Source organism: Mya arenaria, chromosome 3 (assembly GCF_026914265.1).
Source record: "Mya arenaria isolate MELC-2E11 chromosome 3, ASM2691426v1".
In the NCBI taxonomy this organism is placed as follows: domain Eukaryota; kingdom Metazoa; phylum Mollusca; class Bivalvia; order Myida; family Myidae; genus Mya; species Mya arenaria.
Window position 1 is genome coordinate 70154635 of NC_069124.1, and position 19436 is coordinate 70174070.

A 19436-nucleotide genomic window follows, 5' to 3' on the forward strand; every position below is an offset into this window, starting at 1 on the left:
ATAGCCACAATAAAACATTTCTGGGGGGAAACAGGGGTACAAATGTGGAGAGATAGGGGCACAAATGTCATTTATACAAGAACAGAGAGCCAAAATAGCCACATTACAACATTTCTGGGGGGAAACAGGGGGAAACAGAGGTACAAATGTGGAGAGATAGGGGCGCAGAAGTCACTTATACAAGACTAGAGAGCAAGAATAGCCAGACCACAACACTTCTGGGGGGAAACAGGGGTACAAATGTGGAGAGATAGGGGCACAGAAGTCACTTATACAAGAATAGAGAGCCAGAATAGCCAGACCAAAACACTTCTGGGGGGAAACGGGGTACAAATGTTCAGCGAGAGGGGCGCAGAAATCTGTTATACAATTACAGAGAGCCAGAATTCAACATTTCTTTGGGTAATCAGGGGTACAAACACGCAGCAAGAGGGGAGCAGAAATCATTTATACAATAGAATAGAGCCAGAATAGCCAGACCACAACACTTCTTGGGGGAAACAGAGGTACAAATGTTCAGCGAAAGAGGCGCAGAAGTCAGTTATACAAGAATAGAGAGCCAAAATAGCCAGATCACAACATTTCTGGGGGAAAACAGGGATACAATTATTCAGCAAGAGGGGCGCAGAAGTCAGTTATACAAGAATAGAGCCAGAATAGCAAGACCACAACACTTCTGGGGGAAACAGGGGAACAAATGTTCAGCGAGAAGGGCGCAGAAGCCTGTTATACAAGAGTAGAGCCAAAATAGCAAGACCACGACATTTCTGGGGGAAGCAGGGGTACAAATGTTCAGCGAGAGGGGCGCAGAAGTCAGTTATACAAGAATAGACAGCCAGAATAGCAAGACCACAACATTCCTGGGCGAACAGGGTTACAAGTGTTCAGCAAGAGCCAGAAGTACCCTTCCAGTTATGATAAGCTGTTTATAGTTAGTCATGTACATTCGTGTAGTTTATTGTAACCTCAATGAGCTTGGTAGTGATCGCACAATTCTTCATGATAGTCTTGAGCAGGGCGATAACACCGTAATTCACACTCTGACAACACAAATCCAATATGTAACACAGCAGTGAATTATGACTGCTATTATATGACGTGTAGACACATCATTACACATGTACATACAACAAAAGCTGCCTATTAAATTTCGTTTCACTTTGGAAGAATAGCCAGTTAGCGCTTAAAAAAGAAACAAAGACCTTCAAACATGCTTTTCTAGAATGAGAATAACAATTGGAACTTAACCGTTTCACACTACATCTCCCCTGCTTAAAACCTTGATTCATACAGAAAATGATAAGCACCATTGAATTTGTTGAAGATCAGGAAAAATGTAAAATAAGTGATAGGTGAAATATTTCACAACTTAGGCTAGCATGCAGACGTTGGGACCTGTGACAAGTACAATGTATATGGGCTATGTAAGGGTCAACAAGATACAACAAAGGCTCAGGAGCTGGTGAAGCCCCTAAAAAAAATTGTTTATTTTTTATTTTTTTATAATATATTCTTTACATTAAAAGGCTTTTGAATCTCAATTTCCGTAATCAGTTTGACCTGTTATCCATAGAAGGATGTGATGACAGTCATATCATGTATTGTAATCCCAGATGGAGTGTTAAGGTTGGTTTCAAACAAAATATTCATTGACAACCAACTACTGGCAACCTCATTAATCTGCTTAGTAGACATAGATTATTGCTGGTAATTTAAGGTTTGCTTTATTGACTAACTATGCCGGCTATAATGTTCAAAGAACATACAAAGTTCAATTTCATTATCTCAATACAAAATCAATCAAAATGATAATTTGTTTATAATGTTATCATGGCATGTGTGCTCATGTAATATTGTATGAAACAGAGAACTTTAAAAGCAAAGTTCATGCATGTATATATTAAACAAGAAAGGCTGCAATGCAACGAAACCAGGTTTTTAATGATTGATAGAGGAACTTCAGTCTGTGCCTGTTTTTCTATTTTTGTAACAGTGACCTTGACCCTAGGGACCCCAAATGCAATACCATGAAAGGTATCCATAAACTCTTCCTTTATACCTGGTTTGGTCAAGATATGTGGACCCTGACTAAAGTTATTCAGTTTCAACTATTTTTCTATTTTTAGTAACAGTGACCTTGACCTTGACCCTAGGGAACCCAAACACAATCCAATGAAAGGTGACCATAAACTCTTTCTATAGACCAAGTTTGGTCAAGATATGTCATCCCTTACTAAAGTTATTTAGTTTCAACTGTTTTTCTATTTTTAGTAACAGTGACCTTGACCTTGAACCTAGGAACCCCAAACGCATCCCATGAAAGGTCTCCATAAACTCTTCCTATAGACCAAGTTTGGTCAAGTTATGTCAACCCTAACTAAAGTAATTCCGTTTCAACCGTTTTTCTTTTTTAGTAACAGTGATCTTGACCTTGACCCTAGAACCCCAAACGCAATCCTATGAAAGGTACCCGTAAACTCTTTCTATAGACCAAGTTTGGTTAAGATATGTCAACCCTTACTAAAGTAATTCAGTTTCATAGGTGAGTTTGACGCCGCCCGGCCGCCCATTTCAATATGTGAAAACCTGGTTAATAAAATGTGTAACATTACAGTGTAGGTTTTTTTTTATTAGAATTTAATTCTTAGAATTAACCGAAGAGTGCCATTTTGTTGGTTATAACAAAATTTTCCTCAACATAGGGAGGCTGAGACCCAAACCCACCCCAATGCCACCTGACCCAAACCCACCCAAATGCCGCCTGACCCAAACCCACCCCAATGCCACCTGACCCAAACCCACCCCAATGCTGCCTGACCCAAACCCACCCCAGTGCTTGACCCAAACCCACCCCAATGCTACCTGACCCAAACCCACCCAAATGCTGCCTGACCCAAACCCACCTTAATGCCGCCTGACCCAAACCCACCCCAATGCCGCCTTACCCAAACCAACCCCAATGCCGCCTGACCCAAACCCACCCCAATGCCGCCTGACCCAAACCCACCTCAATGCTGCCTGACCCAAACCCACCCCAATGCTGCCTGACCCAAACCCACCCCAATGCCGCCTTACATCAATCTGCTTCCTGCGCCCCTGTACAATACATCACTAAGGTCTTATACTTCTACTATGTCAATGCTTTAACAAACCCAACAGTTCAACAGAACATTGTCATGTTGTCAAATATATATACATATTCATTGTCATATTCATGTCTCACTCATATAAAGAAGGACCTCGGTTATTACCTATTTGACAAAATCAATGCAGTTAGGATAACTTGACAAGGTTACAAATGAGAGTAAAAATCAGGGGTACACTGTTGAAGGGGCGTCATAACTTTTGATAATATTACAGACAAGGCTTCATGGACAAAATCTTCATGCACTTACGTCTTTTGCTTCTTCTTTCTATTTATTGGTTTTGATAAATTAATGGAAAAAGAAAATGAAATTCAATTTAAATAAACATGAAAATAAATATACGCCAAACAAAGAAACACAAGAAACAGCATGAAATTTACTTTAAGCATGTAAAGAAACCTTAACAGTATACCAGTAATAAGCGACATTTTATGGTTTTTAGCTTTTACAGCAAATATCAAATAAACTATATTTAAAATACTGAAGCTTTATTAGGGCAAAAGAGGAAGATTGAGGTAATCTATGTAAAAAAATCATAATAAAGTACCTCAAAAGTGTGTTGAGTGCTTTTCAATTTTATTTTTGTAAAGTCAGTTTGTAAGATACCCTTAAAAGCAAATCCAGGTCCATTGAAACTGGTTTAGAACTGTATCACCCAAAATTGCAGTTACGATCCTAAAATATGCCAGCTAGCAATACAGACTCTATTGTGCACAAAATCAGCCTCCAAAACAAAACACATTTTTCCCCAGACTTGCAAAACTGGTGAAGTATTTGAGGGTAAAGATGGGTAAGGTCTGTGACTGTAGCTTGCGTCTAACATCAATATTGGCCATGTTATGCCTCTGATATGTTAAAAAAAATAACACTAACCTTATACATTTAGTCAAATCTTCCTCTATTGCCTAGCCAATTGTATAACAAGAAAACTGCCATGCATACATACTAATTTTTGTTTTACCCCCGAGGACTCTGGCAGTTTCACTGTGCCACCCGTCTGCTCACACAGGTAGTGAAACTGGTTCTGAAACATATATAAACTTTGTCTAAAATACAGCTATATATCAAAGTGAAACATTCTTTTAACATGTACTCACCAGAAATACTGAGGTCCTATGCTATGGTGCATATTAAGAGTAACGGTACCTGGGCCTAGTTTGATGAAATTACATCTAAAGACTATGTAGGATTTTGTTCAATATATATTTTGGGCAAAAAATTATCTTGAATTGTTTGTGAAACTTATAGCAGCAAGAGAAAACACTGTAGAAAACTAGGATGCCAAGCTGATACACTATAACAAGTCATTTGTTCTTGGATATACCACATATATCAAGTTAAATGCTAAATGACCATTACATATATCATAAAACTAGTCACATATAAGACTGCTAAAAATGTCACTAAAGATCATTTTATGCAAAAAAGTGTCAAACACATCAGAAAACAATACAAATAAACACATATAATGTAGGTTATATCAGCTTCCTATACGGCCACAGTATCATAGCGGTGTTTGAAACTGTAGCTTAGTGGTATTTGTAAGCTCACCTCGTGGAGACAGGTGTACTGGATATGGTAGGGTGCGACCTTTTCCTCGCCCTTTATCTCAACACTAATGTGCAGACGGATAGCACCTGACACTGCAGACTTGTCTGTACGCTTTTCTGGTTAACACAATTGAGCATTTTCCATGAAATTGAATGTGTTAAATTTGTTACTCATACTGTGAAAACAACAAAAAATAACAAATGAAATATCTAAGTTTTATTACTTAATGGCTTTACTTAAATAATGACTATCATAAATTTCAAGAAGTATTATTCAAATTACATACAAAAAACCTTTATTTGTTCACACAGATGTGAGAAGATGTAACATTGAAAGTGAAATAAATAAGATAATTATTTGATTTCGTAAACATAAAATGCAGCTGCATATCCAGAGAACAAAACAAAACATTTAAATGGAAATTAAAACTTCGAGGCAGGATTACAAACAAAAAGCAAACAAGAAAAAAACGAAGACTTGGTTCAAGACATATTTTAATGGAAATTGTTTTTTTATTTTAGAGACACACAGGATTAGGGAATTAAGAAAGAGCTACCATTTTTAAATTTGTAAAATGTCAATATTTTCTTGAATAGCTTTATTGCGAAACAGGGTCATGCAAAGTTATTTATATGAAAATGAAGCCATCATACAAAGTAACAAGCACTTTAAGGTATACCGATTGTCACCAAAAAGGAAAAAAAAAATTCAAGACAATTCACTGTCCAAATACCACCTTATATCCATGGCCTCCTCCCCAACAGCCTACCACCCTCCGCTCCCTTAGGTTAATAATTCACGAAAAAAAATCCTAATAAACTCTAACCTATACTAAATAGTTCTCAAGAGATGATCTTAAATCTGACCCCATCTCTGATTTTAATCATGGAACATCGTCTGATACAGAAAACATTTAATCAAATTTAAGATTCCATGATAACATTATAAACAAGTGTATTTTTGCTGTGTAGTGACCATTATTCTATTTTCATAACAAGTTTTGCATGTTTACCTAGATTATGCCAAACAGTAGTTTCCCCGCACAGTTGAGCAACCTCAATATACCACTGACCGAGAAAATCATCCCCCTCTCGAGTGAAGGTTTTTCTTACTTTCGACCTTAAGTCATTATCTTCATCCCTTGAAAATGAACATAAAGTCGCTCTGATACTAAACTGTAGAACATGCAGACAAGTGATAAACAGCATGCAGGAGGTATAGAAAACAGTTTGTGCTTTATTTGGAATCAGTTGGAAAGATTTACAATACCACGAAGGCAGTAAGAGATATTAACGGATAGAGCAGTAGGTGGCGATGGAAAATATATTACTTTAAAGGTATTAGAAAAACAAAACAAAGCATAAACTGCTGAGGAATAGATTAAACAATATTATCTGGCAAAACATACATTATTTGTTGTTTTGATCAAATATTTTTCTGAATTCTCTGTATTAAATGCCATATACCAAAATATAAATGACATGAATTGAAATTCTATTTTCAATGTAATTGCCAGAAACATGTTCGATCGTGTACGGAAAACAACAGGAGGCATTGACCACACTATAGTCTACAAAACAAAACACACAATATCAACAGTCTACTTGATGTTCATGCATGACCTTCACACAACCGCCATGACCTTGACCTTACCAAGGTTGTACCAGACATCCATTTCACCGCTTAGTGTGCGGACTTCGATGATTGTTTGGCCAAGAAAGTCATCTGACTCACGAGTCAGTTTCTGACGCAACTTTGATTTCAAATCATTGTCTTCATCCCTGGTAGCAAAATGCATATTTTAATTAATTTTTAATATAATCTTTTGAAATCAAAGTTGAGCCCCTTTGTTTTAAATGAGTATGGAATAAGCATCATGAGAAAAGTAACATAAATATTCTTTTTTTATTCCTTTCTATGTTACCAGTAAGGGAGCACGTATTTACAATGTTTTTACTTAATTTGTTCATTTACTAGTTGAACAACAAACATAATAAAACAATAGTTAAGCCAGTTACTGGACTTGCTACACATCTGCACTTTGTAATTGTTTCTAGTTATGGTCAATATAAAGTTTTCAAACAACCAGCAGCAACATCAGTTACCCACTACTGGTGACAGCATGGCTATGATAATAACATTACTTTTTATCTTAAAAACAACAGCATGACAAGCTTAAACTTTGAGCAGATTTCTATGACATTGCATTCAGTCATTACATGTACTTACCAGACTCTGACTTTGATTCTGTCAGATGAATTGTGGCACTCACTGAAAGATAAATGCAATCATGGTATGTCTTAATATTGAGGTATCAAGTATTTTGTAAGGCTGAAATGCCATAAGATTTAGCTCAAGAATGTCTAAGTCAGTTTTAAACAGTGGTGTTCCTTTGGTTCTGGAAGAAAATATTAACTTTGTTTTGTACATGCATGTGTTGTCCATCAAGTAAGAAAATAGAGACATTCTTGTACACATCTAAGTATCATTTCTTCAGCAAAACAAAAGGACCTCACACTGTGAGTTTCTTTGATTTATGTTGAGATGGTGTATTAGTAGAGGTATCGACGTGGGTTCTAGTCCCACCATTGGCCTCTATTAATGGGCACAAGTACTGGTTTCTACCAATGAAACACATTAAAGCAGGATTCATATAAGCCTACAGATCTTAAGGCTTCACAATCATGTTAAATTTATAGCAATAAATTGAACTCTTGGTTGACTCACAAGTAGAATTTCTCGTGCCACTCCGGGTTGAGATCCTGTGGCACGGTCTTGGTGCGCTTCTTTACCTTGCCAACCTGCACCGTGACGTACGGGTCGCTTGTCCCCGTTTTGTCCTTCCCAATCAAACCTTGAGCACATATCACTGAAAACAATGTGCACGGTTTGTCAACTGGTTGTACATTGTGAACACTACTCATTTCTAGGCCCATTTTTGGCCTTAAGTCAAGAACCTTTTTTGGCTGTTGATTCAATTTTTTCATTTAATTAATTCTTTCATGTCTGTCATATTGACTCGTTTAACCTTTAGAAATCGGATTTCATTCTGTCCCTTAACCCACCAATCTGAGGATGTGAATCTGCATCAATGGAAAGTAACATGTTGTTTTAAGAGAAACAAAAAGAAAATCAGCATAAACTAAAATAAAACAGTACCAAATACTCGTCTCCAACAAATGAGCTTCTAATCATATACCTGTGATTGCAATTTTGGCAGACCATTTTGACGTGCCATCCAACACACTCTGCTTTACGGCCTTCATATGACCCGCGTGTGACTTCTTCTCTACGTTAAACACTTGGCTGCAACAAAAATGTGTAAATGAATCAAGCGAAATCTTGAGGTTTGACATGAAGAAACATGTCTCATAGTTTCTATATTCATCATCCTTTAGATCCTTGGAAGATTCTTACCCCTGATATAAAAGTATAGTACATGAGTATTAAAACATAAGGTTTGTAAGTATCTGCAAGGTGACATGAATGCCTACCTGATGAGTTCGAATATTTCTGGCTTGTTTCTCTCCCTAAGTTTCATGCGGTCTCTCATGGCCTTGATGATGTTGTGGGTCTTGTCTTCAGCACCATGTTTTGAGCTTTTCTCCGCCGCTCCTGAGTACACCAGGTTAACAGTATGGCATTTACAAATGTTTGGCACCTAGTTCTGGGGTCATATCCAATATATATTCTTATCCTTATCCATTCTAGACATGCCTCAGTGATTCCATTCAGTCTACATGGCTAGTATTCAATATTGCTGTTAATCGGATCTAACAACGATGGAGCTATTCGGATTACTTGTTAATAATAACTGACCAATAGAGAAAATGAAGTCAATGATGTATGACCCTAAGATTAACTTAAGTTGCATATTGAATCCCATGCCTGGCCAATTAATGTCCATCCAAAACGCTCAGATTCTACTCAATTGTGTTAAATATAAGATGGGTAAATTATTGAATATGGCCCCAGCACAAATGGGAAATTTATTCCACAAATATAATTAAGCCACAAAATAAAAACACCAGACTTGCTTAACAATGAAAAAAATACTATCAAAACTGGCAGTAGAAACCCTGTTTCACTCACATTCACCAAATCAATTAATAATACATATCAATTCTCCAACTATGACTGGGAACATCTTTTTTAAATTCAAATGCCACCTTTGCATCACCTGATAATAACATAAGTGGATAGCAATAAGCTTAAGCATTAGAAAATAAAGCGAAAAATGCTCGCACTAATCTAATGTTAAGTTTTAACATCTAAACCTACGAACAAACAATACTAAAAGGACATGACATACGACAAAAAATATACGAGGGAACCAAACTGTAATGCAGTTAACAGAATGGACAATATGAATTTGTTTTATATTTCTTCTGACTTAAAACCATAACACAAAGACCTATTGCACTAATATCTTGAAGTTATGTCATCTGAAGGACGTGATACTAATACACTATAACTAAGTGTAGGGTAATTTGTTACAAAAAAAACAGTTATTACTTTATTTCTATCACATATTATTTTCAAAAGGGAATGAAGGGCTCGATTCCAAGTCTTACCACATTCAATGTTTGCACGTTTAGGCCTGGTGCCGGGTGTTTGCGGGTCTTCGTCAAATATTCCATCTGGGGAACACAAGCCAACCACTTACAACACAACATATAGACCTTCTGTGTACCTATAGTTCTTTGTATGTTCTCACATTTGCATGGACGCATTTCTACAACATTTTTGTCCATAGAAGCTTTTTATAATATCTTTATATTAAAGATGTTTTCTTTGTTATTTCCTAAACATTGCTAAAATTACACAGTAGTGCATAAGGACACACAAAGGCAAACATTTGGAAGAAATAAAATTTATGTATAAGCAGCCAGACAGCCAACATTGGTCTAGTGTTTTGGTATTTATTTCCTTCATTTGAGTGTGATCGACCTTGTAATGTGATTTCTATAACAGGTGATCACAGAAGGTCTACTTGGGACCAAACTCAACAAATATCATACAGCCAAACAATAATTATTAAAGGGACATACTCAACTGAACAAACTTACTGAAGTTTATCCTCTTTCGAGTCAAAACTTAAAGAAAGTACAACCAACACATAAAGCAGAAGCAAATGGAAATAATACAGAAAGATCAAACAAAACTTTTATCCTTTTTTTCTTAAAAGAAAACAAATCCAAATCATGAAAGCTTTCAAGTATTATTATTAAAAACTGAAACATAATGTTTAATTTAAAAAATAAATATGATGGTACCATAAAATGTAAGAATAACAAAAAGACCACAACACTTTATCATATTAAATAAAAAATATATAATTATCATTAATATTATCAGTATTTCATATTGTGAAAAGGTTTAGAAGCGTTAATGTTCAAATAATTAAAAATTGTTAGGAAATAAAGTCGACCTTCATTTATTTTGAAATTATTATTTAATTAAATGTAAAAGAGGATTTCACAATCACATACGAAAGCAAAGGGAGATAAGAATAATCACCTTGCACAACTGAAAAGGAGATAAAAGAAAAAACTTAAAAAAGAACAAAATGCTAAGAGTGATTTCTATCTATTTGTGTGCATAGATTCTGCAATTTAAACCTTGCTGAATGTTAAAAATGATAAAAGTTATTCTATAAATTTGACTACACATGAGAAAGCCATATTACAGCCAACATATATGGACATAAATTAAAACATCTTAAATCAAAAAGTTGTACAGTAATGGTAGAACCGGTTTTGATCAGCCTTTAAAAACAAAATGTTAATTAATGTGTTTAGTATTAAATGGTTCGTTTTTCATAATAAATTTAAAGCTTCAAATTATCTGTAATGACATTTGACATTTTCAACATTTAACTTTTGTTCAGCCGGGCTTAAATTGGAAAGATTCTAATCTCTAGCTTGCAAGCAAGAAACACCAAGAATGTGCTAAATACTATTACAAGCATAACATAGTATATACTAATCACAAAGCAGAAAGTGTTGCAAAAGGTATCTTGAAAATAAATCATGATATTATGAAGGAAAACGGGAAAACTGTTTGTGGTGTTAAACATTTTTTTGTACTTAACATGGACATGTTAATAATTAAGATGTGCTGATTTAAAATGAATGCATGAGAAGAAAACAAATGATGTATGCAAGCAAATTTGTGATTTTTATTATTTTTAAAAGTACCTCCATTAAATTAGTCTCCTGAAATATCTAATATCACAGAGGAAAGCAAGCACAGCTCTGACACGATAAGCAAGAGGTCATTTATATGCATTCTTCATGATGAATGCGACAAAACACATTACCAACAACTTAACAATGTAAGATGATTTTTTTATATCTCATCTTAAAGTGTTTTAGTTTAAATTGAAGAAAAAAGACACTTGTCATTTTACATTTTTCCATAGAATGTTACAGTTAGCTATGTGACCTACCTTCACCACTGCCACCTGCACCAGGTGAGGCTAACTTACCAATGTGATTTAACACTATTACACTATTCCCCAAACTTACTTTGCAGGCAGTCAGCATTGAGAAGATCCTTGCATTTTTCATGGCACTTGACACCACACTCCGTACACCGCACACCTTGCCTGGCCAGCCCCCACAGCAGACCCTCACACTCGAAACAGTAGGTTGGTGACGTTGCCGTCCACACATAGAAGTTGTGGGGCGTTGTACTCGAGATGGGGTAGATGAGAGCCTGAAGCGTCTTCTTGTACACATGCATCTTCTGAAAGGCAGAATAAAAAATAATGAAAACCTCACACTGTAGATAACGTTTATTATAAGTAATTATTGGCATAAAAAAGCAAACAACCTTAGACCTAACATTACGTATGTTTATTATTAGCAGCACTACAGCAGCATATAACAATGATTATGCTCAGTTTTGGATAAATCAAACAAATAGTAAGTAATAATCTATTCCTTGATAAAGAACTTCTATGCAATGACAGAAACATAGGCAATACCTTTTATAATTAGACTTACTGTTTATTGCAAAAGAGTACACAGTTTGTGGTGTGTAGAGGGAGGTGGGGGGGGGAGGGTGTTCTTATGCAAGAAATGATCATATAATTCTTTGAGATTACCTTTAACCCTAACGGCAATCTGTAATGCATAAGTTATGACACTTGAACAGTTAAACTGTAATAGGTAACCTCTGTGTGAACCTAACTTATGTATGAGACTTAAATTGCTTGGCTTTGTACACTAATACTAATAGTCGCTTTTGCTTTAGGGAAAATTATAAGGGATAACTGAAAGGGAAAAAGGACCAAGTCTTTCTTATTGTGTTGATATAGTGTTTTAGTTCATCAAGTGCATTGTCATACAAAATAAAGTTGCAAATATCAATTTTACAGAACGACAATCTAACCATTAGAACGTAGAGAATCTAATGATGATGCTTAAACAGGTACAGTTTCATTGGCATCTCATATCTAGAAATTGGTATTACTCAAATAAAGACTTTATAAAGCACAATCTTGCAACAAGCCTAAATATAAAAGAAATTAACAATGACAAAAACATGGCTCTACTTTTTCAAAGGGGAATAACTCTTACCAGTTCTTCATCATTCAGCGACTGTCTGGCAACCATTGCAGAAGACACTGCGTTTCTCTTGGAGGCTTGCATTGTCTGTGAAAAGAAATAAAACCAACACAATTAATACCACTTTTAAATACTTCTTCTTGTGGACAATTTTTACAAACACATTGAGATGCAAATAAGAGTAAGCAAAAGCAACCTTAAGCATTTTACCTTTTTAGGCGACATACGTTTCCTGTCAAGGATCAGGAATCTTTCTGTTTCACATTGAAAATTTCACAGATTCTACATTTCACATTATCACTACTGTCAACAAATTGTTCAAAAACAGAAATAATTATGAATATTTTTACTCTTTTTTTTTCAAATAATTATTAGATACTGCGAAAATAAATATTAGTACTTTTAATCACAACGTGCATCTACTTTGTTAACTGCAGTGAAAATTCAAGTGCAATTACCAATTATTGCTCAATATGAGTGCAACAAAATGAACAAATACAGAAAAATATCTACACTCTAGTTAGTTTCAAAAACGTGTAAAAAATCAAAGAAACCAAATTTTGACTCTAACTTTTACACTTCATGATTAAAAAAGAAATGTGTGAGTAACCAGTATACACATGAGATGAAATGATAAAATAAAATGAACAATTATTTATTTGTATGTTTCACCCTCACTACATTACAAACTACAAGAAACTCCCACAAGATTTTCATACTTTGAATTGTACGCATTAATTCCAGAGATTTTAAAAAAAGATCATGCTAACCGGCCTATTATAATTATTGATGCAAAAAATTACGACAATTAATGAAGTAAAAAGATATATTTCAAATATAATGTATTACCAATATTTAAAATATGATCAAAATTACAGTTCGTGAAAACCTTGTGAAAAAGTGAAGAGCTTATATTCAATGTAAACCAGGTGTAAGTTCTCAAAATACCTTTTGTAGCTGCATGAAATAAAATGTCATTTTACTGAAAATACCTCAATAAATAGAACAGAACTGATTGGTAGATGAAGCATTGAAATATCAGGGAAATTGATTCAGTCAAAGAGTTTATAAGATTCTACTTTCAGAAAATTATCGATGGTAGTCATATAGATGTATAAAACATGCAAGTCAACATTGAAAATACTGAATAATATTAAATGAGCTCATTTTGGAGTGTTTTAACTTCTAAGCCTGGGAATTTTTTATAGCAGGTAGATTGACATATTCAAGGGAATCCTTTAGTGTCATGTTTGGTAAATACAATAATTCATTGGCCTAATTTATATAAGAATTTTCAACAGCAATAAACCCTTTATTATTATAATTATACCATCATGTTATTAAACGCACACTGAAAATGAGATGCAACATAAAATATATAAAGCTACAATGAATTTATATTGTGTAATGCAGAGTAATGTTTAAGTTATCTTTGTTTAATATGTACACTAACAGATTTATACTCCATTTTAGCCATGATCCTATTAAATATGAAATATGAAGTAAAAAGAAAATAGTTGACAAAATACATGTACCCTTATGACAATATGAGCATACACAATTTAGTGTTCAGGCCATTGCCTCTGCCAGTTGGGCTTGCCGGACAGATTCATACTCAATTATTTAGAAGAGCTCTGACAGCCAAAAATCCAATAAGCAGATTACAACCGCAAATTTTATACTTTAAGTGACAAAACATTCACCAAATTTCCATTTAATATATTATACTGTGTATAGGACACACTTTTTGGCCCAGATTTCAAAGAAAAAAAATGCCTGCGTCCTATGAGTATCAAGGCTACTGACATCTTTTTAAGAAGGCTATTTCTGGCTGAATTTGCTTTAATAGAGAATTAAATGGAAGAAAATGTGTTTGTTTACATTCTTAATTTCAAAGGGACATAACTCACATCCATTGATGGATTTAGTTACATCAGCAGTGTAAAACTGGGAACAGTTAGTAAGTCTACGGTGAGTCTAAACTGGGAACAGTTAGTAAGTCTACAGTGAGTCTAAACTGGGAACAGTTAGTAAGTCCACGGTGAGTCTAAATAAACATAGTTCATTAATTTTAAGTTTTGATATTGTACAACAGATTTTGCGTTATGATTCTGTATTAAAATAATGAATAAACATGCGTATTGTGAACTGGCATAATTGTAACAGTGCGTCAATGTGTGAAAATCTCCCTCTGTGTTACTATTGTAACCACATGTTTGTAATGCCTAGCTGAAGGTGTTGACATGTTAATAACATTTATGTTCAATATATGACTGGTGTTTTACAATTCATGCCGGCACAGAGCAACATCAGAATTGTTATTTTATTATTGGTGTACATGTGCTGTACTATTTAATAACCTTTGTTATTTTCACAATTTAATAAATTTTGTCAAAAACAAACTTTTTTCACTCCATCCTATCTATGATACTTAGGTTTTTAACCCAATTTTTCACGTATTTTTTTGCCATTGGCCCTATTTATGCTAGCGTCCTTTACACAGTATAATATGGTAGTCATGAATTTATTTTATTAAGTGAGAGTTTTAGAAGCGCATGAGCACTGGCCAGTACAAAGGTATTTGCGTGGCATTTCACACTGAACACTAAGAAAGTAAGCATTTATCTTTGGTCTTCTAAGCAATTAGCCAGTGCCTGGCTTAACGACTTCATTGTTTGGAAGAACAAAAATAAGCACTAACAGTTACTTATAGAAACCTAAAAAACAAAATGAGTCCATGCCAATAAAAACATTTTTTCCTGTTCAAAAGATGGTTAAAATACTAAAACTGTGCTATAGTTACTGCTGACATTCGAAAAAAATACAGATTTTCATGCAAATCATTCCACAGTTCCATTGATCAAGTTAAATATCTAAAAAATATAAACAGAAGTATTTTCTACTTGTTCATAGAACATCGAGGATAAAAATTAATTTGAGTCAGCAGCCTATGACTGTTTTCTTAACATGAAATAAAAATAAGAGAACTACAACATATTACATGGAGAACATCTACGAGACTATAGTAATACCTTCATGACCTGTCAGCAAAAATACACCCGGTTAAAATACACACACATACACTTCCAGGAACACATTTATGATTAAGGCTTAAATGTTTTTATCTGTGTTTAGAGCAACAGTCTCCAAGTTGAGTAGGGCAAGAACAACAAGTCTCAAATGCTTAAGATGACATTTCAGTAGGCTGTGATTTTAATCACTACTTTTGGTTTTTAATTGCAATTTTAATGACAGATTGTCCATATCCAAATCAGATTAAAGTAAAATATATAGTTATGTTACAAAAATCTAGGGTCAGGGGGCGGGCTTTCGCTAGGTAGGGATGGGTTGCCCGAAACACAGATATTAATTTTATAGGCCGAAGCTATATTTACTTTGGTACTTATCTAAAATAGTTTTATCTCAAAATAAACAATGAAATATAGTCATTTTTATCATCATAATAAAAAAGTAAGTTCTCAATGTTAAGTGTAATTTCAAGCAGCAATAAAATGGTTATGTTAATTTGAGAGAATTGGTCATACAGGGGCATAGCTAGCATTGCGGACATACGTATGTACACATTAAAGAGAAAGAAAAGAAGTAATGTCCAAACTTGCAATACTGGTAAACAAGAGGGCCATAATGGCCCTAAATCGCTCACCTGAGTGAAAGTTTTAAACTTTTGTTTTTTTACAACAATAAATGAGTGTTTTGGTTCATGGCAATGCAACTAGAAGACCATTAAATTACACACCAAACTTCTAAGCTTTATATCTGCTTTAAGGCTGTAGGCCTCTAGGAAGAAATTTCCTTATTTTTTTTTTGAAAGGGCAACACCCAATATCCCTTTGAAGTTCCACCAGGTTGTCCAAGTGGTTTAAGAGGAGATTTTGTGTAAAGCAATTGTTGATGCCGGATATATAGACTGATAACAATAGCTCACCTTTAGCACTATATGCTCAGGTGAGCTAAAAATAGAAGGCCAAAGGAGAATAAGACCCCATCTAAATAGCGGGTGCGTAACATCAACAAGATTGCAATCATTAGTCTGTTGTTGATTTTTCAATCAAACAAGGGGCATTTCTAAACAATTATTAAAGCCATGAGTTATGGGCTTGCTACACAAGTGTGCTTTGTATCTGGTAACATATGTAGCATTTCGATTTGAATATCACAAATGGTTTTGAGTTATGGCCAAGGTTAAACAAATGCTTAACACCAACAACAAATCTAAGGCTATGACAATACCTCAACTTTTTTCTTTGAAAAAAAATACAAACTAAAAATGGACTAGCTACGCCCCTATTTTAATAAGAATGTAATTGCCGACACCCATTAGGAAACAAGAAATTGTTGAGCATGGCAAGCTGACATCAAAGGGAAGTAACTTACCAGGTCACTGACAAGAATCACAGATTTTCTAGATGGGGGTTTTATCTCAGGCATACTGTCTATGGAAGTGTAGATATCGTTATGACCAGGAAATCTAAAATAAAAAAGAATGTGCAAATCAATTTTAAGCTGTGTTGTTAACAAAACAATCATTCACTTCAACATTCTCATATTCATTACGAAATGAATGTAATGACAGCTTTTCAATTTTCAATTCTACAAAACTAATTTAGTGAACATTGTATTAAATGTAAAATTTCTCTATATTTCACTCAGGATAATGTATAGTTTACTCAGTTTCAAATTCAAACACACACATTTTTCCCCCTGCACTGAATAAATGTTAACCAGGGAAATATATAGAGGATCTCAAATTTGTGTTTATTTTGTATCAAATTTATTAATCAAATTCATTTTTAAACGATAAAAATGAGGCTCTGCTGGGGTGTTTGTTTTTTATTGACAAGTTTAATAAATTTGATATAAAATAACACAAATTTGAGATTATATTTATAATTTGTCAATCTATTTGTATAAATCTAGGTAAAAGTTTCTTGAATACACATTCTCATGTCCTATTGCAAAGAATTCACATTGGGTTACAAAAAATAATTAGGCTGCTTCATCTGCAGAAAAGAAAATAGTCCCACATAAAAACATTTTATTTACAACGAGTTTTCAAGTTTCATTTTAAAACAACAAAAAATATATTTCAATCCATTTAGAGAAACTTATTAAGAAACATTAATAAAAGCAATGCCATAACTTTGTGACATCATTGGTAATGTATGTTTATGCCCTTTGGCGATTGAAGTTTGAAAATACTGTAGTCAGTTTCACTGTTACTTTCAATATATTGTGTGAAATTGCTTTCCAGCAGATGGATTACTACATTAACTTTTTACATTTGATGGAAGTGCCATGAATAAAAATGTACCAGAAACAGTAAGATTTTATGTGGAATCAGTGACTTTGAAAACTTGAGCATTGCTGGTGAACTCAGCCTAGACTGAGCATTGCATTGAAGTAGATGGGTTATTTTCACTGGAGTACAGGATATTAGATATTTCCTTGCGTTCATTTTAAATTTATATGGCAATAGTTGTTAATAGATGCAATGTTCTTGTGTCCCGATATTTGCATAATCTGGTTTGCAGGAACATTGTCATGATCCTGTTTCCGGATTAGGTATTTTCTGGCTCTGTGATTGAGTCAGCCAAGCATTCTTTACTATTTGTTGCATTGTGGAGCTGAGTTTGTAGACATCGACAGGATTTCTTTTAAAGGGCGTGAGGTCTTGTGAACCGTTTGTTTGTTTGTTTACTTTTTTTGACAGTGCATATGAATACCGTATTATACCCTGTGTATAGGACGCACTTTTATATCCCAGAAATTTGAAAAAATAATTGCCTGCATCCTATACCGTCAATGACTGGTTATAAGACGATAGGAATTATACGACACAGGCAAAAAATTCTGTGAAAAATTCCAGAAAAAACTTTTAATCTATGTTATGGGTTATAGGACGCATTGAAAAAATGCCTTTGTTTCTTTTTCATGAAAATGGCGATGGTTATTTTAAACCATGCAATACCAATACAAAGCAAAATATTCTTTCTGACGATGAATCGTAAACGATAACCTGTTGAGAATTAAGTTTTGTAAAGCAGAACCTTATTTTGTACATGTTTATTATCGGCTCCAATTTTGACATTTTCCGCTCCGTCCTATCTTTTATATTCATCGTTTTCACCCTATTTTTTTTCCTACGTCCTATTTATGCTAGCGTCCTATAGACAGTACAATTCCGTACATTTGCTCTGGAATTCAAATAATAAAAATGCCTGCATCCTATCTTAGTATTAGGCTTCTGACATTTTTTTCTATTTCTGGCCAAATTGTGTTAATACGGAAAGAAATGGAAGAAAAGGTGTTTGTTTACTTTTTTACTTTAAAGGATTCGCAGCGGTAGATGGATTTAGTTATTTCGGCAGTGGAAAAGGGGGCGAGTACAATTGAACGTTATGAATGTGGCATCATTTTGCACTATCAATGTGTGGAGGTGAGCATCATTGTACTTTTTTTACTTCAAAGGGACGTAACTCACATTGATAGATTGATGTAGTCATTTCAGCATTGGTTAATCGGGGCGAGTACAAATAATCTTAGTTCAATATTTTAATGTTTCGATATTGTACTTAAGATTTCACGTAGTATGATTCTGTATTAAAATAATACTAGAAAGAGGCATCATAATTGCACTGTCAATGTGTGAAAGTGCGAAAAACTATCTCTGCTTGAATAATTATAGTTACATATCAATAGTACAAACAGTTGTTATGGCAGTGTTGTACGTCGCATTACACCACATGATTTTTAATACTTAGCTGAATGTGTTGAAATGTTGAGAACAATTACGGAAAATATACAACTGTTGCTTTTACAATTCATGAAGACGATGAATAATTTGAGGGCTTCAAGGAGATCAACATCGGCACGACAGAATTTAATTGTTGTTTATTGTTTTTGTAAAAAAACAATTATCTATTTTGGGCTTTATACCACTTGTGCCATTGTTATTTTAATATATTTTTTTATTCATGTATATGTACTGTACTATTTAATAAGCTTTGCCATTTTCAGGACAAAAATTAACAAAACAAATTGGGTGGCTGCCAATTTTGACATTTTTTCAATGCGTCCTATCTATGGTAAAGGATGTAAGTTGTTTTCACCTGATTGTTCATGTATATTTTTGGTTGCGTCCTAT

The 19436-nt window shown here is 34.3% G+C and overlaps 1 protein-coding gene across 20 annotated transcripts in view; it reads right to left on the minus strand.

The window, feature by feature from the left end:
* LOC128229128 (protein unc-13 homolog B-like) overlaps positions 1–19436 on the minus strand; it is a 105673-nt gene that overhangs the window by 24215 nt on the left and 62022 nt on the right. For 12 of the 20 annotated variants that reach the window (XR_008260036.1, XR_008260035.1, XR_008260037.1 and 9 more), the window contains 11 exons: positions 16667–16760; positions 12284–12358; positions 11228–11447; positions 8192–8312; positions 7897–8003; positions 7425–7566; positions 6927–6968; positions 6351–6478; positions 4698–4813; positions 4093–4170; positions 966–1040 (listed from right to left, as the gene is read on the minus strand). Coding sequence is in view for 15 of the 20 variants with exons in the window: in XM_052940830.1 (XP_052796790.1) it covers positions 966–1040; positions 4093–4170; positions 4698–4813; positions 6351–6478; positions 6927–6968; positions 7425–7566; positions 7897–8003; positions 8192–8312; positions 11228–11447; positions 12284–12358; positions 16667–16760 (1198 nt within the window). In the remaining 5 variants the exon portion in view is untranslated. Of the gene's footprint in view, positions 1–965; positions 1041–3395; positions 3414–4092; positions 4171–4697; positions 4814–5709; positions 5838–6350; positions 6479–6926; positions 6969–7424; positions 7567–7896; positions 8004–8191; positions 8313–11227; positions 11448–12283; positions 12359–16666; positions 16761–19436 lie in introns of all 20 variants that reach the window. The other 8 variants (XM_052940823.1, XM_052940822.1, XM_052940834.1 and 5 more) reach the window with 6 other exon arrangements.